This window comes from Aspergillus undulatus (genome assembly GCF_047715775.1).
Source record: "Aspergillus undulatus strain CBS 261.88 unplaced genomic scaffold BDV17scaffold_15, whole genome shotgun sequence".
NCBI classification, from domain to species: domain Eukaryota; kingdom Fungi; phylum Ascomycota; class Eurotiomycetes; order Eurotiales; family Aspergillaceae; genus Aspergillus; species Aspergillus undulatus.
The window spans coordinates 337,182-356,343 of NW_027396619.1; the positions used below are offsets into that span (position 1 = coordinate 337,182).

The window sequence follows — 19,162 nt, forward strand, 5'->3', positions numbered from 1 at the left end:
GCTGACGTAGTCAAATGTTATCTCCATAGCCAGCAACGTTGATAGGTTCTTCCACTTCAACCTGTAAGTGTCCGTAATAGTCGCATGCGCAGCCGTAGATTGCCTTAATTGATAGTTTGCAGGATACCGCAGGATACCGCGGCACCGAGGAAATCAATCGGTACCTGTCTCTCTGACTATACCGTCCACTCAGCAGCAATCCTCTACAGCAACCAGCCTGTCCTTGACGGGCATAACTCATAGTTGCCTCTATACTTCGATCTTTTTATAGAACAGCCGGGAGGGCCCGCTCCCTAACCGATGTCCCAAAAAGGTTAGCGCCATGGGCGCGCAACATAAAATTCACCTCTTGCATCCTCCCCTCTCTCTATCCCCACAGCAATGAACCCCTTTGGCATCTTCCGACAATCACGCCCAGATGCATCCTGGCATCGAGTCTGTCTTGCATCGCAGCTCCCCGAGGTGTCGGAAGACAATGAGGCCTGCCAAGTGACGACAGTGTGCAAGGCATTCAAGGTCCCTCACACAAACAACGAGACGCCAACAGAAACAAATATCGACCTACCTGGTGAATTGAAAGATCAGGTACTTGTCTTCAAGTACAAGGGGAGGGTGCATGCCATCGATCATGTAAGTCCTGAATTCCTAGTGAGGTAGCTCAAAAACTGACCCATCTAGCAATGCCCCCACTCCGCATTCCCTTTATCGCAAGGGGATCTCTTCGACATTGAGGATTTTGGCATTACATTGAGTGCTGGCATTACATGTCCCAAGCATGGCTGGTCGTTTGATATCTTCTCTGGAAAGGGCGATCGCGGGACCTTCAAGCTTAAGGTCTGGGAAGTGCAACTGCGCGATGCGCCTGGGGTGGATGGAGCTGAATCTTCAGATCAGGAGGTCTGGGTTAGGAGGAAGCAGCGAATAGGGTAAAAGGGGCTTGACTCTGTGAAATTCCAGTCATCGAAGGATATGAACTCGAGTTGCGTCGTTGCGCTCACGACGTCTTGACCCTTTCGATAGCCACACCCGATCGAGAAACGACGCCAGGGTTCGACGTGCGGAACAGTGTCGCCCGTTTCTGTCTTGATGTGACTTTCACTGTGCATCTGGAGCACAAGAGACCCTCTGAAACGGCAAGCTCTAAAAGCTCGGAGCCGCGCAGCAGACGCTTTGCCGGGTTGTTGCTGGGTTTACTCGAGCCAAGTACTTTTCTTTGCTCTACGCCGTGGCAAGGATAGACCACCGCGTTCGTGGTTGGCTCCGAATCCACTTCTATATTTTTTTTTTTTTGAACTCAACCTTGAGCAGGTACTTGCATGGGCATTTGCTCTCTGTCCTTGGGTTTATTAGGTATTGTTTAAGCCAGTGGGCTTTATTATTGTGTTGAGATGAACAAGACGCCTCGAGCAGATCACCAGCAGCGCGACACTCACGGCGCGGAAACATATATCTTAGTCGCGCCACGAGCAGAATAATAACCCACTTGAATTTCCTTCTCGCACCGTCCCTCACAAATACGACGCAGTAACAATTACAGATATTGCAAGGTAACAAAAAACCTTCGCCGTTCACAACACGTCCCTGAAGTGCCTAGGTTCCCGACTAATCAAAAAAGGAGCCTCGGCGTGCCCCCGCACCCGCGATCGGCAGCTCGGCAGCTCCCTAGACAAAGCGTCATCCTGGAGAACGTCAATTCAATATTCTCACCACTTTTTTCTGACTTACGATCACAACAGCCAAGATGGGAGGAAAGAAGATCGAATGCTATATCGACGTCGGTATGTTCATGTTCGCCCGCCCATACTTTCGTGGCGGCTACTCTAACAACATCCCTAGTCTCACCATACAGCTTCTACGCGTTCGACTACCTCCAGATTAACCGCGCCGCCCTTAAGACACAGAATGTTGAGTTCGAGTGCGTTTCTTCTGCCTCACGCCGTTTATCTGCACGCGCATCACTGATAACGACAACGCGACAGGTTCATCCCCGTCTTCCTCGGCGGTATAAACGTGGGTAGCGGTGAGTGCCTCTTAACTTCAAAGCACAGCTCCAGCCGCAGAGTATACCTGACTTTTGTCTGGGTAAGGGAACAAACCACCCTGGGAACTACCCGCGAAAGCCGCGTACTCGAAATTCGACACCAAGCGCGCGCAGCGCTACTTCGGACATGACTTTGGCGTTCCGGATTTCTTTCCGATTTTGTCGCTACTTGTATGTCCACCTATTATGATACTCAAGTCTTATTTATTTTGAATGAGGGAAGTGTGCAGGGTGTGCTGACTGCTAACATTGATTCCAGCCACAACGAGCCCTAACATACATCAAGCACCACTACCCAAAGCAACAATTCGAAGCAGCATTCCACTCATCCTTCAAAACAATGTGGAACTCACACCTCGACATCTCTAAGCCCCATAACCTAATCGTCGCTCTGGAAAACTCCACCGTCTTCAACAAGTCCCAAATAACCGAGATCCTAGCGGGCGCCGCAAAGCCCGAAATCAAAAAGGAGCTGACAGATACAACGGCGTATGCTGTCAAAGACCTAGGCGCATTTGGATGTCCGTGGTTCTGGGTGCATGATGGGAAGGGGAACGCGGAGCCGTTCTTTGGGAGTGATCGATTTCATTATATGTGGGCGTATTTAGGGTTGGAGTTTGAGGATTTGAAGCTCAAAGATGGTGGTAAGAGTAGCGGTGGGAGGGGAGGCGGGAAGTTGTAGGGAGGGAAGGGGACTGCTTTTGATTGCGGCAGGGCGCATTGTTACTGTTACCTAAAGGTCGTATAATAGAAGTAACTCGATCATGGACAGGGCGCGATGTCGCCATCTTAAGACGCTGCTGGGGAGGCACCGATACAGTGACCGTTACTGATTGACGCACAGTTTCTTGATCAGAAGAAGGACTTGGTCTTGGTCTACTATCTATTAGCGATCGAGGGCCAGAAAAAGAATTGGGAGAGACTGTGCTCATTGCAATGTCCCCGGCATAATCCTTCACATCACAGCTAGTCAGTTGTCCTCTGCTTCTCCAGGTATAGGGCCGTTCCTTCGATAAGCGTCAGCCTAGTAATGTCGACAGCAGAAGTGGGCAGGAACAAGCTCAGACAGACAGCAGGTTAGCAAGCACATCAAAAGCATACAATCTACATAGATAACACCACAGCTAGGGCTAAGCACGTCAAGCTCAGTGACTGCCACTCCACCAGTGATAAATGCTTATCTTTATCTTATCGATAGCATAACAAAGCCGAGACCAACAGCCGGAATGAACCCCACAAAGAGGGGAAAGTGGGGGGTGCGTGTCTGCATTTCAAAGCAAGCACAACATATGTCATCATTTCTCCTACAGCTCGCATAATGCCGGTTTAGAAATCCACTGCTGATCGGGCTGGACGGGACTTATAATTCGCTTGACCCCTCCAGAAAATTATCGCTGACTTGATTCCAACAACTGCCCGATACGGAGACTCAACCATGGCCGCACCAAAGATCATCCTCTACACAAACCACCTCTGCCCCTGGGCACACCGCGCCCACATCGCCCTCAAGGAGCTCGGGCTGCAGTATGAAGAAGTCATAATCGACCTCGACAAGCCGCGCGAGCCGTGGTATCTCGAAGTGAACCCGGTGCGCACCTCCCCTTCATCCTAACCACCCCCCCAACCATCCTGTTGACTTAGCTTTAAAACAGCGCGGCCTCGTCCCCACAATCTCCTACAATGGCACCATAATCCCCGAATCTGCCATCGTCGCCCAACTCCTCGCAGACGCGCACCCCTCCCACCTCGTGCCCCCCAGCAACACACCCTCCGGCGCGATCCAACGCGCCCACATCTCCTTTTTCGTCGATACGTTCTTTTCCAAGGTCTGGTCGCAGGCCTTTGCGGCGCAAAAGGCCGCTACCGAAGAAGAGCGCGCTGCCGCAACCGAGGCGCTCGTGACTGCGATCGAGAAGAATAACCTTGAGGGGTTGCTGTACCCTGATGGTTCTGAGACTGGATCCGGACCGTTCTTCCGTGGTGCGGAGAAGTTAACCCAGGTGGAGGTTTTGACGGGATCGTTTTTGTTGAGGTTGTTGAGCTTGTATAAGCCGCAGTATGGGCTTTTGAGTTCGAATTTGCCGGATTTGCTTGAGGAGAGGGTTCCTAGGTTCTATAAGTGGGCACAGGAGGTTGTTAAGCAGGAGAGTGTGAATTTTATTTGGAATGAGGAGAATGTTGGGACTAGGACGGCGGCGAAGTGGAAGGCTGCTGCTAAGCATTGAGTTGGTTGATCGGGCTCCAACTAGGTATATCTATGACATATGAGACTGTTGATGTGCTTTTACATTGTGATTGACTCGCTGAGCTATTCAAGAACCACGCATTCTCAAAAACATGATGTGGTAGCTTTGTGGTCTCGTCAATAAACGAACGGAATGGAGCAATATCTGACTTGCTACCGCTGAATTCTTCCCGTCCAAACCTACAACCCTTTTAACCCGGCTTCACTATTCCTACTTGAACCACCGGGTCGTTGCAAGCGGCTCACTCTTTATTTGCTCCAACCGGGGTAGCAAGAAGCGGCTGCCGGCGAAAAGCAGCCGCTGTAGTGTCAGCATACGCCCTCCATTTGTTGTTAGCATGGGAGTCGCCGTAGTTCGCGACCCCACGAATAACAACACCAGGAAATTTCTCGCGGAGATTGAAAGCCTCATTCTCACAGCAAGAGGCACCTTATATCCTTGAGGGTATTGCGGACACTCGTGTCATCAGATTGGAAGTTAAACGACGCAATTATGCCGCAGTGGATCGCAGGGCCGTAGCCTTGACGGTTGTCCCTGGTGATCTCGCAGCTGGGGTCGCAGTTCGAACAGTACTCATACAGGGCCTTGTCGTCAACATGGTTATAGTCGGCGCGGAATAGTCGGTCGGCTGAGGCATCGGGTCGAACCCAGCTGTCGCCTCCTTGGTCTTCAGTACCTAGCTTCGGGCCCTTCTTGACCGCGTCGTCAATAATCCCGGCGACCTTACTGCTGAGCGCCTGATTCGTCATAATCGCTCTGCAGCTTCGTAAATAGGCTCGAGTAAGGCTCCCGGGTCCAATGCAGGTCGACGGCGTCTGGAGTGCTATAAATCTTGGCACCATTTGCATTATAAGACCCTGAGCGTCCTTATACTCCGGCCTGCCGAAACCCACGCCAACCGAGATAATAACCCTGGCATGCCTTGAATGGTGGTGACAATGCTGAGGGGTCAATGGTTCCAATGAAGTAGGTGTTCTTGTCACCGGTGGGGACCTCCGTCATGAAGCGGCTTTCGTCGAACATTGCAAGTGCGGCTGTTGCTGCGCGAGATGTGCCGGTTATCCAGCCGACGCTGTACTCGCTGGTGCCGTACAGAGAGGTCATCTTGGCTTGGCCTGATGAAAATTGGAGATATGGTCGAGGGGCTTCTGGTTAAGAGCAGACTCGGAAGTAATATTTTAACTGTGTGTTGTTGGCAGATAGAGGAAGGATAGGATGCAATGAGAAGGCACGAGGGAGTCCGAGTGGAGAGGTGGCTTTTATAGTTCTCGCTGGAGTAGGGATCGTGTAACACTCACCCGACCCTGTCTGGTTGGACACATGATAGGAGGTCGATACCTTTCACTATATCACCTATCACCTAAGCTCCTTTGGCGATCTACCACGATTGCTTTCGTCAGGAACTCAGACGTCGAGTGAAATAGGTCTCAAGCAGCAGAATCACTGACCTTCTCGTGATACGTGACTACAAGCTGTGCTTGACGCTTCGGGGACGAGTGGGGGTAAACTGTGTCCCAGTCAGCTCCCCCAAGCCAAGGCGTTCAGCTCAATCCGTGCTCGGGGACGTTTCAATCGTTTTTGAATGGGATTGGGCGTTGTCTACTGCGGGGAAGCGTCTTGGCCTCAAATTTTGCGTTTCTTGTCGTTCGAATCCTTTCATGCTAGAGTGGCTTGTAGATGGGCGGATCGAATATAGTACGAGAGTCCTGAAGAACTTTCTTTTCGACGGGAACTGTTGCAGGGTATCCAGAAATAGCAGGGTATCGCAGCAAGAATCAGGAATCTTACTTAGCGGAGCGACCTATTACAGACTTTGCCTTCGTGGATCCGATATCTTTGTCTCATTGGAAGAAAAATGTCCCAGTGCTTATGTGTTGACAGTACATGTCCCGAGACCACCGCCACCTGCAAAGCTGATGATGAGACCCATTTCTGTGAATTTGCTACAACCGCTTGGGTCATACGCTGTGGAAGTACATACAGAGTGGCAAACATTTGAATAAGACTAGATACCAATCTAAATGGCCGACACCGCAGAACGAGTGACGGCCGTTCTGATGCTCGCAATTTTGGAAGACATGATAAGTAGTCGCCCAGGCAGCCGTACTTGGTAAAACAAGAGGGCAGAATAGAAGTGAACGACTAATTTGCGAAAGCAGTCGCAGAGGCAACAGCCCGGGTATTCTAATTGTTAAGCGAGCATGTCAGTTGACGTAGTCAGCAATGGCAAAGTGGAATGCTGCTTTTAAGCACTAACATGACGATTTTAAATCGCTGTTAAGGTTGAAGGCCAGTTGCCTGAGCTTGTAATTGCCATAGTCGAGGATCTATGTCGATACAAACCCGCTGACCAGACTGAACTCGCCAGTAGGCTTAACCTCGACGACGGGCACGAGAAGGTCGCCATGCAGCTGCGCATGGAGCGAGCCGGCGTTATGGCCTTGGCAATGGAGCAGGCGAAAGACGATACAGTAAAGAGTTCTCTCTTCGGGTCTGTCCTTGAGTTTGTTGGCGCCATTGAAGCCTGCGAGGGGATGGGTCCAACTAGGGCGTTCACTGATAAGGCTGATGAAGTCTACAACACGTTGACGCTTGAGCAGTGTATGGAACTTGTATATGCGCACAGCAGCTATCCAATTGTCACCGACATACGCTATCATAGCCTGTGTGCGCGCCTTGTTGATGATCGTATCACGGAGTGGAATGAGCAGACAGCGCTATGAGTGGGAGGGACCTGTTCCGACAATGGAGTATACTCAGCGTTATCGCTTGGAGCTTCCAACGGTGGAGTGTTAGGAATGATGGGAGATATATGATTCCTATAACTGTGGTATATTAAAGCTGAGGAACGTCACAAATAAGCTGGTCTCATCTGTTAAATAGCCCCAGGTGGTTTTTCCGCTCGCATCTACTAGCTACTCGGTGGCTAGTAGATTTTCTAGTGAATATTGGGAGACTAGATTGGTGCAATAGGTGGCGGGTATGCATCGGGGCAGACAAAATAGCACTAACCGTTCTTTCGTCGGGCTCCTATATAATGACAACTACGACTGAACTTTGGGTTTGTAGCGTTGGCGCCCACAGACATTTTGTCTCTTTTCCTCCTCCTTCTCGAGCCTTTGGGCCTTTCATTTGTGTTGCATTATGCTTTACTTTGATCAGGAACAAGACAGTATCTTTCTTCCACTGAACAATGGACATTCCTTTGGCGCTTAAAACAAAGCGCTTTGCCCATGATGGAAGGGTACTATGATCTATATTCACACACATACTTCGCCCTAGGTCGCTCATACACCGACGCCTGGCCTTCAAAGCTTCACCAAGCTATTACCAAAGCCAGAAATAACTCCTACTGTGCAAGATGTCCGAGTCACCAATCTGGGATAACCTTCCCCTCTACCCTGAACCCGCCGACATCGAAGCACTCCTCGCAGAAACAGCAATGCCACAAGAATTTTCCTACGCCAAAGCAGCTCTGATGTACGAAGCCGCCGAGTCCGGGAGTGCAACGCTCTACACGACGCTGGCGGAAAGCCTTTTCCAGGAAGCCCCCAGCATTAACTTGGTAGCGGAGACCATGAAGACAATTCACGTTGCGTTGGAGGAGAAGAGAAGATCAGAGGACGAACATCTGAGAATTACAGTTAGCTTTTACCAGCAAATAATCGACGACCTCTTTAGCCGGGTTCGGGCCTGGACGAGTGAAAAATACCGCACGGTCTTCATGCACCACGCTCTAAACGCCGCAGCTGAATTCGACGATGTCACCGTGGTTACAGAAATATTCTCCCTGAACGCCAAATGCAGATAATAACACACTCCTTCCTCGAAGGCCCCATTTACACCTCCACAGCCGCCGGCAGCACGGACGTGCTCGCCCTCCTGTTGGACGCCCTCTTCAACGCCACGCACAAGTCAGACCTGGCACGAGTCGCAACACTCCTAGACAGACCCCCGATGGACCACCTTATAAATGTCCAACTCTACATTCACAAAATAAGTATAGTCACCGAAGCTTTATCCCTTGTCACCAACGAAGTCCGCGATAAAGCCATAACGATTCTCCTTTTACCTCGGTATAACCATTACATAGGGGACTGCGAGACACATGATTATAAGAATCCGTCTATGGCGTTTGAGGAAAGGGTGATAAGTATTTGGGATACGTGGGGCGTGCACCCAATGTACAGTATCGTCAGTAATATGAGGGCGGATGAGGGGCCGGGGTGTCTTTACTCAGCGTTGAAAAGATGTGTGGAGCTTTATCCGCAGATTCAGTGGGATGAGATGGGGCGGGAGTGGGTTTTTGTTGAGAATCCATTTGACGCGGGGTCTTAGATACGTAGTATATATCATGTTCTATAGGTTTCAACGGGGCACCTTGATGTGTCAACGAATAAAGCAAAAACTGTGACAATTGAAGATACTAGACGTGCTCAAGGAATGTCAAACTAACTAAAGTCTCATCCAGCCATATTGGAAGGCGAAGCCCCCGAGGCATAGAAGAAGTATGTACATGTAAACAACTCCAAGGCAGTTCCACTAGGGAACTTAAAGATACCAAGCAGGCTCAGTTTCAGGCCTACAAGATAGCCCCCGCAGTCCCCGGAACCGTCGAGGCAACTTCTGCCGACCCAAGTGCCTCAATAGCATCATACGGGAGACTATCCGGCGTAAGCGTCCCCTCAGGAACCGAGTTACTCGAGCCACCAAGATCCACATCATCAACAACAACATAGCCCGTGTAATCAGAGTCCGCGAAGAAAATCGCCTCGTCAGGGCAGTTCGCGAACGCGGAACTCTGAATTAGAATCTGCGCGTCCATACGCGCGTTCACGCCCGTGCTGATCAGGCTGTCCCAGTAGTTGTTGATGATGTGGACTGTGCCGAAGCGCACGGAGGGCGTGCGGCTGTTGATGTTGTACCAGTGGTTGTTGGCGTATGTGATATGGAGATGGCCCAGGTCTTCGTCTTCGTTGCTGTCGGAATGGCCGATCAACGAGCCTTTCCACTGGGAGGCCGTTAGTATATGTGCCTCATTGGAAAGAATGAAAGGGTACGGTGTAGGTAGGGCTTACGTGGTCATGGAAGTAAGTGTTCGAGACGGTGATCCACTCGGCAGCGTGAGTGATGTCAAGGAGACCATCAAGGTCGTCCTTGCCGGCACTCAGATCTCCAGAGAGATCAAGGTGATCAATCCACACATTGGTGGACTCGTCGATTCCAACGGCATCTCCGTTGTCTGCATCGACTTGGCCGATGGCGAGGTTACGCATGATAACATTGCTGACCCGGCGGATGTAGAAGCCAACGCCGGTGATTGCTACAGATGGTCAGTAAAGGGGAAATCAGCTAGTCAAGGGCCAGGAAGAGCATACTAGCACCCGATTCACCGTAGATAGTCTTGTCAGAAGCGACGCGGATCCTGGCATTGCCGGAGATGTCACCAGTAACGATGATGGTCAGAGGTGTCTCGCTCTCAGCAGCCTCAGTCAAGGCAGCGAGATCAGAAACCTCGACGGTGTCACCAGCAGCACCACCAGTGGTTCCGCCGTTCTGGGTGCAGTATCCAATGGGGCAGCTCTCGGTGGCCTGGCGACGAGCCAGCTCGCGGGTGCTGAGCTTCTTGGTGGGAGAAGCAGTGACCACGGCGGCCAAGAAGACAAGGGGGGTGAACCTCATATTGTGAGCGAGAAAAGTGAAGAGAATCAGAATTGAGTAGACTAAAGTAAGTCAAAGAACGATAGCTGCCTACGCTCAGTCGATTATCGAAGTTGAACTTGATCCTAAAAACCAGCCCTATCTCCTTCCTCAATTCACTCACCTTATATACCGACGCCCAGCAATCCCAATCCCAATACCAAAAACAATGACACCAGCTCAGCGCCGTCTACATCCCCCACATTCTTCAGGTCTGCCAAGCCCTGCAAGTTGACATTTTCCCCAGCCCAATCTATGCATCGCATTTTCCCCTCCAATCGCGTTTTTTTCGTCAGTGCAGATCACGCGGCATTTGACGCCAACCCTCCGCATTCGGCACGGAAATAGCCGCCAGGACCGTCATGGTTTGCCCAGAACCCCTGGTTAGATGACCGCCGTATGGAGAATAATCTAGTTGGAGCGAAAACGTCCTGCCGGGGCGTTTCATGAGTGTTTGGTGGCTGTCAACTGACGATCGGCGCCCCTGACGAGGGGGACTAATGAGCCCCAATATGTAAGTCTGGTATAGGTGCCTTGGCTCCTTTTGCCGTATGCAATACGCTTTAATCTTTCCTTTGATCATGAGTTATTTTGTGAAAATCGTATCTGAGATGGTGGGTACTATGGGACGAACGAGATGCGATTCGCGGGTAATCTTTGGTGCTGTCTGGAAGAAATATCCACGATGTAACAAGAGGACCCCGCGATGTTGACATTGAAAGTTGCAACTTGTGTGAGACTCTTTCTTCTCTTGGCCCTACTTGGCCGGCACTCTACCGGAAGATGAACCATATGAGTACTCGATCTCGTCAAACCTGGTTTGTATTTCTATATTACCCCATCTCAATTACACCTCAGCTTTGTCAACCGAACTCCTCACAATGTTGTCCTCGCTACTCAATGTGGCCCTTTTTGCAGCTATTCCAGTCGTTACAGGGCACGCGGTCGTCCAAGACCCAGCTCCTCGAAAGGTGCGTATCTCCATGCACTCAGTCACAACGACAGCTAAACAACCTGAACAGACAGGTCCAGCTCACGAAGCAGCATGTGGTGCCGCCGTCGTCGATGTTCTTGAGAGTGGTTAGTTCCTTATAATGCAGTTGTTACACGGACTCCGTGCCAACTGGTTGCCGTTTTTCAGATATCGCGGGTCCCATAGAAAACGCGGCCCGTGAAGCCGACGCGGACTATAACTGCAATGCCTATCTATGCCGCGGGTATCAGTTCGAAGACAACAGTGACAACGTCCTTGTCGTCACCGCTGGCGAGGTTCTCTATTTTCATATTGATTTGATTGCGGGGCATCATCCTGGTTATGCGGTAAGCATGCTCCTTCTTTCGATACCCATCTTCACGACAATGGGGAGGGTACTGATGAAACGATCATAGAATGTATCCGTCGTCGACACGGCAACGAATGAAATCATAGGCGAACCACTCCGATCTTGGGATGATTGGCCAAACCACCTCTCGGGTCCTCCCCGTGATGATAGTATGCTCACCTCCCCCATTTCCTTTCAAATCCACCAAAGGACGTTGCTAATCATTGAAAGTCGACTACAACGTGACCATTCCAGATACCCTCGGTTCGTCCTGCAGCGAGGCGGGCAACTGCGTGATCCAGTGGTATTGGTACGCTAGCGGCAATGAGCAGACATACGAGAGTTGTAATGATTTCTATGTTGAGGCTTAATATTGGCTCGAGCGGTAATAGCACTTGGGATCTGGTTTCTGGTTTCCCCGTGTACAGAAGTTGAAGGTAGTAGGGAGGAATTGTTGCGGTCTGCGGCAACGGACATCGCACATAACCGGCGGAAGTCGAACGGTGATATTTTATGTCTTTAGTGGACAGGTGAGTCCAATAGTGAGAAAAGATATATAACGACTAGAAACGACCGCAGCGGCAATATTGTGAATTGCAATGTATTTAACATCATGCTGGAGGATTCCGTCATTGTTCTCCCCTATGAGAAATTGTGAGACATTCTTTGTATAGATATAATGCCTCGTCCGGGGCGAAAGGCCTTCGAGTAAGCGTCACCCCAGGCTGCAGGAAAGATTGTGTATACCTCGAGAGATATATCGAAGAAGACGAACACATGTCTTATTCTACAATCCGGTTTCTATTTGGCCGCCGATATAAACAATAAGCTGGCACGATTTACCCATTGAGTCTTAGCTCCAGGTCTTCTCGCATTTCACGAACCTGGACAGGGAGGCTCTCGAAAACTCAACAGAGACTCGGTATTTGATATATGACACTGAGGATCATCTCAAGCTAGTCCGGGAGAAACTTCTCGAACGGGTCCTCGAGTATCGCTTAGTATGCAATGAGTTACCTACTTGAGAGTTCTCACCGTTGGGACCCAACCCCTCGAGTCAAGACCCTCACTGACTCTCATCGGAAGAACAATGGAAGGTCAATATGCGAGCGCCCAGGTACTAGAAAACGCGGGCGAGACACTCATAGACTAAGGCCGCAAAAGACTAGCTTTTGACGACATACAACCTCTGACCCGACGGCGTGGTCACCAAATACATCAAGCAAGACTGGATCGTCTACTCTGTCTATCAACGAGAAAGCCCCTCGTCTCCTGCATGCAACTCCTCCTCCAACGCGGGGCCAACGCCTCGACGAGTGTCCCACCCTACGATGTAAATTTACTCTGCTACTCCGTGCGAATGTACAACGTCAAGGCAGTCGAACTACTCCTAGCATTCAGCCCTTCACTCGAGCTCTCCAGGCAGAAATACGGCCGGTGGGTTAACCACCGCCGGACCCCCCTGGCAATCGCAATTATGCGTGATAACCTCGAAGCCGCCGAGTTACTCCTCAAGGCTGCTGCAGATCCGAATAACAGGATCGATGACGCGGCGCCTGCTGGTTCGCTGCAGTATGCTGCGGTCAAGACGGATAAGGGATGTTAGCGCTGCTCCTGCACTTCGGCCTGGGCCTCGATCTCCAGATTGAGGAGCCCCAGGGTTATGAGGGTGATCATGGGGAGCACCCGCATACTCTTGCGATTCATACTAATGCTGTGGGCGTGGCGCGGGTGCCCTTGAGGGCTGGGATGCGGGTAAGGGATATGCATGCTGCTGTTAGAGCTGCGAGGACGCGAGGGATGGGCAATCTGTCCTATTCGTACTGCTGATGTGTATGTATTTCTTTCCTTATGAATCACCTTGATTGTACTCTGGCCCATGCTGATGTGAGACTGAGACTGCTTTCTGCATATCTCATTCTTGCCTCAGGCAGAAAAATACCACAATGGGTTAGCCGTCAGCTGTCCCGTCAGATCACGTGCGCCTGTCCCTCAGACGGGGAAGAGAACGTTCACATTAAACACAACTTTTTTTTTCATCCAAGACAGTTTTATCGACATGAGATTCATCCTTGGCTAATGGCGGAGCCATGCTATACGTGTCGCCGGCGACACATTCAATGTGACCGATCTCAAACCCCCTGTCTCAAGTGTCAGAAGGCGGGGCTGGAATGTCTCGACAAGAGGCCCGTTCGGTGGGTGCAAGGGGTCGCCATCCGGGGAACTATGCGAGGCCGATCGTATCAAAATACGTTAGTCGCATCGAGACCTGTGGGCGAGTTGAAGATGCATTCCATTTCAACGGCCGAGACCCCGAGCCCGAGTGCCTCGAACGGAGACCCGTCTACGGACCTCCAGTTGGTTTCCGCGCCGCCGACTCCGAGCATACCCAGCATACCTCCGTCTGTCGACGATAGGGCACTTTATCAGTTGGACGAATCATCTCAATATTACTTGGACTACTGTAGGCGCTCATCTCTGGCTGAGCGAATTCACGGAACCTAATTGTTTGCAGACAACCAGCGCATATGCCAGCTCTTCATCGTATACGATAGTCAAAACAACCCTTTTCGGAGTCTTATACCGCTTGCTTTTGGCGACAAGGTGCTTCTGGATGCGATGCTCGCGCTTGCGGCTCGTCATCGGGCAAACTTTGAGCAACCGTTTTCCACCAGCTCCGCAGAACCTATGTCTATGGCCACTAATAGGGACAAGGAGGCCCTTCGCTTCAAATACCGCGCCATACAGGGTTTAGCGCACTCCATCAATACGCAACATCCATACAAAGATGGCACGGTGGCGAGCGTCTTCCTTCTCGTTTTTCTGGACTTGCTTGAGTCGGGCTGCGATCGATGGAATTATCATCTGGAAGGTGCGAAGAACTTGATGGCCCTGAAGCCGAGTCACGACCCCGGTCGTACTATTGAGAAAGTGCGGAAATTCATAATCAAGCAGATTCATTTGTATGTTGGTCCCCACCCTCATAGGCCACATTATGCTAAGAATCTGGCCTAGGATCGAGGCACTTGGCGCAACCTTCGTACGACCGAAGCTTCTGAATAACTATGCGCCGACCGATCACTCCGCCAACATGATGGAAGACGTGGTCGAGGAATCATTCCTTGGGTGCCCTGAATATATTCTCACGTCGGTGCAGTTCTTTTCCCTACAGCGGGATATGGTTGCGGGCGGCACTCCTTCCGATGAGATCAGTCTGGGGGGAATCACCCCGGTCCTCGATGCAGTGAAACAATTCGATTGTTATACGTGGGCTTCCTCGCTCCCGCAGGAGTCGGTAAGGGATATTGATGATCTTTGCAAGCTTGCCCGCGTCTACCAACTCGGTGCCATACTATACGGCGGGCGTGTCCTTGATGCTATACAAAATGTGCAAACAAATCAGAAGACCACAGTGTCGGAGCTGATCGGGGTCATTGACATGCTCCAGCGCGGCTCAGATCTTCTCAAATGTGCTCTCTGGCCCATTGTCGTCGCAGGTCTCGAGTGTCACCAGCAGTCCCAAAGAAACGTCCTCATCCAAGCTATGGAAGAATTCTGGGCAGATACCAAATGCTTGAACGTCTCGAACGCGGCGAAGATCCTGCAGGGCCATTGGAAAAAGATTGACGACGGGGAAATTGTGGCAACCGATTGGATCTTCGACATTGGCCGGTCGAGCCACGATTGGCTGCTTATCTAGCCTTCCTACTCCACTCCGTTGAGCTTCCTAAAACGGATAGCCGGGACCGACGTCAGCCGTCAGGCTTCGTCTTGCCGGGTCTCCCCACATGGGTGTTTGTCCCATCAACCGAGCTCCGGTTTCTGGTTCTTCACGAGGTTCCCAGGCCAAGCCTTTTTTCTCCATCCAACTGCCGCTTGGAGAAGGTCTTGGGAGTGAAGCCGTTTTGGTTACGAGATACAAATGCTGGCCACCTGGAATGGGAATCATATATTAGGACTCGGGGGTCTTTGGTTTTTCAGTTTGCTAGACCTTGAGCTGCCGTAGCATGGATTATTGCTGCCCCTCATTCATACCGACTTTCGCCGGACAATGACCTTTCCGAAGGAAACGGAGGAAAGCTCACTACCTCAAGAAAATGGCGGCAACTACGACCAAATATCGCTCGAAAGGCTGGGCAAAGAGCGACCGCAGTTGTTTTCTGGTGCATGGCCAGAGGTTGCCTTCTGCTTCTCCATCGTGATGTCGCAAATTCTAGCAGTAAGTTAAGGTTCCTAGTGCCTTGCCCTGTGGAACCAAACTAATGCACCTCAGGAATACTACATTTCAGGGTCCAACGTCCTCTTACCAACTCTAATCGAAGAACTCGACTTCCCTCCCGAGTCCGCAATATGGCCCTCCACATCGTTATCACTAGCCGTAACCTCGACACTCCTCATCTTCGGCCGGCTGACTGACATGTTCGGCGGCTACGCGATTTATATTGCCGGTGCAACGTGGTTGACCATTTCCTCGATCCTCTGTGGAATCTCGCAGTCATGGCTCATGCTAGTCATCTTCCGAGCCTTGCAGGGCCTCGGGCTAGCCGCGTTCCTCCCGTCGGGCGTCATGATTCTAGGGAAAACATACCGACCGGGTCCTCGCAAAAACTTCGTCTTCAGTCTCTACGGCGCGTGCGCTGCTCTAGGATTCTTCGTCGGCATTTTCTTTTCCGGTCTCTGCAGTCAGTATCTCACCTGGAGATGGTATTTCTTCCTCGGAGCCATCCTCTCGGCCATTACCACACTCTCGTCGATCTTCTACATCCCGCGCGACTTCAGGGAGACAAGGGGTAATGGTGCCACTATGGACTGGGCCGGATGTGCATTGTCAGTCGCCGGGTCGGTCTTGTTCGTCTTCGCCATCGCGCATAGTTCCTACGCGCCGCATAAATGGCGTACTCCCTACATCCCCGTGTGTTTAATCCTTGGCGTTCTGTTCCTAGGAGCATTCGCCTACCTCGAAGGGTGGGTGATCAAGAACCCGCTTCTCCCTGGGGACATCTTCCGAGTGAAATATATGACACCACTCGCCATTGCGCTACTGTTCCTCTACGGAAGCTTGGGAGTGTACCTCCTCTACGCCGTCCTATAGTACGCCCCTACCCTTCCCCACTTTTCTTCCACCAGTCGCTTACCAATTGATTTAGTATGGCCGACTTCATGGGCGCAACCCCCTTCCAAATGGTTGCCTGGACAGTACCCATGGCCGTAGGCGGTCTAATCCTCTGCTGCATCGGCGGTCTAATCTTCCACATCGTCCCAGGTACAATCCTCCTCATAATCTCCTGTCTGGGGTATATCGGGTCCGGCCTACTCTTCGCGTTGATCCCATTGGGCGGAAACTACTGGGCGTTCGTCTTCCCCGCCATGATCTGCGGGACGATAGGTATCGACATTTCCTTCAACCTCGCCAATATCTTCATTACCACGAATATGCCCAAGGCGAGGCAGGGTCTTGCGGGGGCGTTGATTAACTGTACCCTGCATATGGGCATTGCGGTTATGCTTGGTTTTGCGGATGTGACGCATAGTGAGACGGCGGGGTTGGGGGCGAGAGAGAGCTATAAGGCGGTTTTTTGGTATCAGGTTGCGCTTGGGGCTGTGGGATTGGGCGCTGTTGTGCTGTTTGTGAGGATTAAGGAGGCGAGGAGTGAGTTGACGGTTGATGAACGGGAGGCTCTGGCTGCGGCCGCTGCGGTGGAGGGGAGGGGTGGGGATGCCTCTGAGGCCGAGGGCCGTCCCTGATCTGGGTCCGGTATCCTGGATGGAAGCGTTGGTTGCGTGAATTCTTTTCATAAATGCTCGTCGGCTGCTTTGATGCTATGCGCCACGATATTACCCAGTCTGGTGATAAAATTAGATGGAATTATAATAATACGCGACAAAATGTAGACGCCAATGACTCCTCACACCTCATACTATCCACTTCATTGCCTCTCAACGCTCGTATACATCAGACCTCCAGCTACCCATCACCCCCATCCCACTCATTCCCCCGCCCCAGCGGAACAACGACAACAAACTTCATCTTAAACCCCTTCTTCATATTCTTCCTCGTCAACTTCTCCAACGCTTGATCCCCCTCGCCCCGAACAACCTTACTCTTCTCATCCCGTTTCATTCTAATCTTCTCAATCTGCCTGCTCAAAGCTTCAAACGTCCTCTCCTTCTCCTCAGCACTCTTCCCGCTAACCGCAACCTCCTCAATCTTTCTTTCCAGCTTCGCAATTTCCCGATCTTTCTCCTGAGCATCGCTTATAGCCTTCGCGTATTTCTCGGCTTGTTTCCGCTCCGCCTCGCGGTACTTCTTGTCGAGCTTCTCTTTTTGCTTTGCGCCTTCCCGCGCGGCGTAGGATGCGTTCCAGCGTTTGAGGCGGTTCTTTTCCAGGCTCGGTTCAGGGAGGTTTGTCGTTTCCAGCGGCGCGACTTGGTTCCAGAGGGCGGAGAGGAGGAGGTGCCCTGGGTTTCGTGACAGACTGGCATCGCCACCGTTACCCCCGTTGGCCCCCTTTTCCCCAACTTTTACCAGCATCTCCATCCTCCCCTTAACCTCCCCCTCATTCAACCCCAGAACCCTAGACACCCCCTTAAACCCGCTAACCATAACCCTCAACCCAACCGGGTTGAAAATCCCCTCATTCGCCCTTCTAAGATACGCCCTCGTCCGAAAATAACTGGTCACCTCACTACCGACTTCGCTCGTCGTCTCGAGGACTAGTCCAGGGATCTCGAGCATAGGGAAAAATCCCATTATTTCGCCCGTTGTGCCTGCGGCTTGGAAGAAGGGGTTTGCCATGAAGGCTTCGTTTAGGCCATCGAGGAAGGCGAGGAATGTGGATTGGGGGATGTTTATGTTGGGGGAACTAAGGATTGGGGGATAGGCGCGCATGAAGGGGGAGAAGAGTTCGCCGTCGAAGGTTTTTGTTACTTCTGTTTTGTCATATGGTTAGCTGGGTTCTGTCTAAGAGGGGTTCTCGTGGTAGAGTGTGTGATGTGACTTACGGGGAATGATGATTGGTTTGAAGTGTGAGAGGGAGACTTGTAGGGTTTGTGGTGATGGGACCTGGGGTTGTTGCTGCGATGGTGGAGGAGCGGGAGTTGGTAGTTGGTAGGGAGGAGAAGGAGTAAAATCAAGGGAAGTGTCAAAATAAGTCTGGCTAGCCATCTTGAAGCTTTGGTCTTTCCTTTAATGTAGGTAGTATAATAGAGTCGCGGGTTGATTCAAGGATCCTGAATTCCGCGCTCTGAACTTCGCTCATGAGCACCAAAAATATATATCTCCAGTCCTCCGGCAACAACCCCCAAGCTCAGCCACCATCATCACCGTCAACATCCGCAGTCTGCACAAAAATTACTCGTATCGGCAACCTAGAAGTAGCTCAGCCATACCCGAGCATCAAAACTACACTGGAAGAGGAGCAGACCCTGGCCAAGACAAGGCAGTGCTAACCGGATTCGGCAACAAACTCGTAGCGCCAAGACCGATCCGGAGTCCTGCCACAGCCACCTACAGAGGTTAAGCTGCTGGGGTGCTCGGTATCGGCCTGGGCGAGACGGAAGAAGAGCAGTCAAGCACTGCATTATGCGTGATCGCAAATATGCAGCTGTTGGTCTGAATCCAGCAGAATGTTTGTTGGACTTGGGAGATGTCAGCGGAGCGGCGGAGACGGCAGATCACGTGACACGCATTTCAGGTCGCTAATTCAACAGGCAGGCGCGACCAAATCGGGAAAGAGTGCTCGTATACTTTATCGTCCGGTCCAGCTAGAGGATTCCAGACAGCGGACTTTCCCAACCGCCATGTCTGTTGTCTGCCGGCGTCTCAGAAGTGCAGGAATACACCGTCAAGACCA

General features: G+C 51.4%; 11 protein-coding genes across 11 annotated transcripts; 8 read left to right on the forward strand and 3 right to left on the reverse strand.

Annotated features, from left to right (window-relative positions):
* Window positions 1-381: 381 nt before the first annotated feature.
* Window positions 382-930, forward strand: BDV17DRAFT_289933 (Rieske (2Fe-2S) protein; the record flags this gene model as incomplete). The annotated part of the gene is made up of 2 exons (XM_073761777.1): window positions 382-630; window positions 679-930. The coding sequence occupies 2 exons, from the start codon at window positions 382-384 to the stop codon at window positions 928-930; spliced, it is 501 nt and encodes a 166-aa protein (XP_073617160.1).
* An 811-nt stretch (window positions 931-1,741) lies between these two features.
* Window positions 1,742-2,723, forward strand: BDV17DRAFT_289934 (putative DSBA family oxidoreductase; the record flags this gene model as incomplete). Its single annotated transcript, XM_073761778.1, has 5 exons — window positions 1,742-1,778; window positions 1,837-1,915; window positions 1,980-2,020; window positions 2,088-2,212; window positions 2,301-2,723. The coding sequence occupies 5 exons, from the start codon at window positions 1,742-1,744 to the stop codon at window positions 2,721-2,723; spliced, it is 705 nt and encodes a 234-aa protein (XP_073617161.1).
* Window positions 2,724-3,344: 621 nt separating this feature from the next.
* Window positions 3,345-4,440, forward strand: BDV17DRAFT_259406 (glutathione S-transferase family protein). The gene is made up of 2 exons (XM_073757434.1): window positions 3,345-3,629; window positions 3,694-4,440. Exons 1-2 carry the CDS (start codon window positions 3,477-3,479, stop codon window positions 4,264-4,266), a joined length of 726 nt encoding a protein of 241 aa, XP_073617162.1. The 5' UTR covers window positions 3,345-3,476; the 3' UTR covers window positions 4,267-4,440.
* Window positions 4,441-4,700: 260 nt separating this feature from the next.
* On the reverse strand, window positions 4,701-5,391 carry BDV17DRAFT_289936 (uncharacterized protein; the record flags this gene model as incomplete). The annotated part of the gene is made up of 2 exons (XM_073761779.1): window positions 4,701-5,110; window positions 5,181-5,391. 2 exons carry the CDS (start codon window positions 5,389-5,391, stop codon window positions 4,701-4,703), a joined length of 621 nt encoding a protein of 206 aa, XP_073617163.1.
* A 2,257-nt stretch (window positions 5,392-7,648) lies between these two features.
* On the forward strand, window positions 7,649-8,625 carry BDV17DRAFT_289938 (uncharacterized protein; the record flags this gene model as incomplete). Its single annotated transcript, XM_073761780.1, has 2 exons — window positions 7,649-8,059; window positions 8,095-8,625. 2 exons carry the CDS (start codon window positions 7,649-7,651, stop codon window positions 8,623-8,625), a joined length of 942 nt encoding a protein of 313 aa, XP_073617164.1.
* A 244-nt stretch (window positions 8,626-8,869) lies between these two features.
* On the reverse strand, window positions 8,870-9,969 carry BDV17DRAFT_280873 (pectate lyase family protein; the record flags this gene model as incomplete). Its single annotated transcript, XM_073759949.1, has 3 exons — window positions 8,870-9,298; window positions 9,366-9,610; window positions 9,666-9,969. The coding sequence occupies 3 exons, from the start codon at window positions 9,967-9,969 to the stop codon at window positions 8,870-8,872; spliced, it is 978 nt and encodes a 325-aa protein (XP_073617165.1).
* An 899-nt stretch (window positions 9,970-10,868) lies between these two features.
* Window positions 10,869-11,680, forward strand: BDV17DRAFT_289940 (uncharacterized protein; the record flags this gene model as incomplete). Its single annotated transcript, XM_073761781.1, has 5 exons — window positions 10,869-10,958; window positions 11,010-11,067; window positions 11,129-11,307; window positions 11,377-11,479; window positions 11,541-11,680. 5 exons carry the CDS (start codon window positions 10,869-10,871, stop codon window positions 11,678-11,680), a joined length of 570 nt encoding a protein of 189 aa, XP_073617166.1.
* Window positions 11,681-12,585: 905 nt separating this feature from the next.
* BDV17DRAFT_289941 (uncharacterized protein) lies at window positions 12,586-12,915 on the forward strand (the record flags this gene model as incomplete). The annotated part of the gene is made up of 1 exon (XM_073761782.1): window positions 12,586-12,915. One exon carries the CDS (start codon window positions 12,586-12,588, stop codon window positions 12,913-12,915), a length of 330 nt encoding a protein of 109 aa, XP_073617167.1.
* A 453-nt stretch (window positions 12,916-13,368) lies between these two features.
* On the forward strand, window positions 13,369-15,185 carry BDV17DRAFT_45561 (Zn(II)2Cys6 transcription factor). The gene is made up of 3 exons (XM_073764542.1): window positions 13,369-13,773; window positions 13,825-14,272; window positions 14,325-15,185. The coding sequence occupies exons 1-3, from the start codon at window positions 13,389-13,391 to the stop codon at window positions 15,007-15,009; spliced, it is 1,518 nt and encodes a 505-aa protein (XP_073617168.1). The 5' UTR covers window positions 13,369-13,388; the 3' UTR covers window positions 15,010-15,185.
* Window positions 15,186-17,078, forward strand: BDV17DRAFT_45562 (putative MFS multidrug transporter). The gene is made up of 3 exons (XM_073764543.1): window positions 15,186-15,528; window positions 15,583-16,400; window positions 16,457-17,078. The coding sequence occupies exons 1-3, from the start codon at window positions 15,361-15,363 to the stop codon at window positions 17,052-17,054; spliced, it is 1,584 nt and encodes a 527-aa protein (XP_073617169.1). The 5' UTR covers window positions 15,186-15,360; the 3' UTR covers window positions 17,055-17,078.
* A 196-nt stretch (window positions 17,079-17,274) lies between these two features.
* BDV17DRAFT_289944 (cell envelope integrity protein TolA) lies at window positions 17,275-18,474 on the reverse strand (the record flags this gene model as incomplete). Its single annotated transcript, XM_073761783.1, has 2 exons — window positions 17,275-18,239; window positions 18,312-18,474. 2 exons carry the CDS (start codon window positions 18,472-18,474, stop codon window positions 17,275-17,277), a joined length of 1,128 nt encoding a protein of 375 aa, XP_073617170.1.
* Window positions 18,475-19,162: the final 688 nt, after the last annotated feature.

What these genes read in the sequence shown, in the direction of transcription:
- BDV17DRAFT_45561 (XM_073764542.1), top strand. Translation starts at nt 13,389, where the DNA reads ATGGCGGAGCCATGCTATACGTGTCGCCGGCGACACATTCAATGTGAC. An exon ending in TCAATATTACTTGGACTACT is followed by an intron (nt 13,774 to 13,824) that starts GTAGGCGCTCAT and finishes AATTGTTTGCAG; the next exon opens with ACAACCAGCGCATATGCCAG. An exon ending in ATAATCAAGCAGATTCATTT is followed by an intron (nt 14,273 to 14,324) that starts GTATGTTGGTCC and finishes AATCTGGCCTAG; the next exon opens with GATCGAGGCACTTGGCGCAA.
- BDV17DRAFT_45562 (XM_073764543.1), top strand. Translation starts at nt 15,361, where the DNA reads ATGACCTTTCCGAAGGAAACGGAGGAAAGCTCACTACCTCAAGAAAAT. An exon ending in TGATGTCGCAAATTCTAGCA is followed by an intron (nt 15,529 to 15,582) that starts GTAAGTTAAGGT and finishes AATGCACCTCAG; the next exon opens with GAATACTACATTTCAGGGTC. An exon ending in CTCCTCTACGCCGTCCTATA is followed by an intron (nt 16,401 to 16,456) that starts GTACGCCCCTAC and finishes CAATTGATTTAG; the next exon opens with TATGGCCGACTTCATGGGCG.
- BDV17DRAFT_259406 (XM_073757434.1), top strand. Translation starts at nt 3,477, where the DNA reads ATGGCCGCACCAAAGATCATCCTCTACACAAACCACCTCTGCCCCTGG. An exon ending in GGTATCTCGAAGTGAACCCG is followed by an intron (nt 3,630 to 3,693) that starts GTGCGCACCTCC and finishes GCTTTAAAACAG; the next exon opens with CGCGGCCTCGTCCCCACAAT.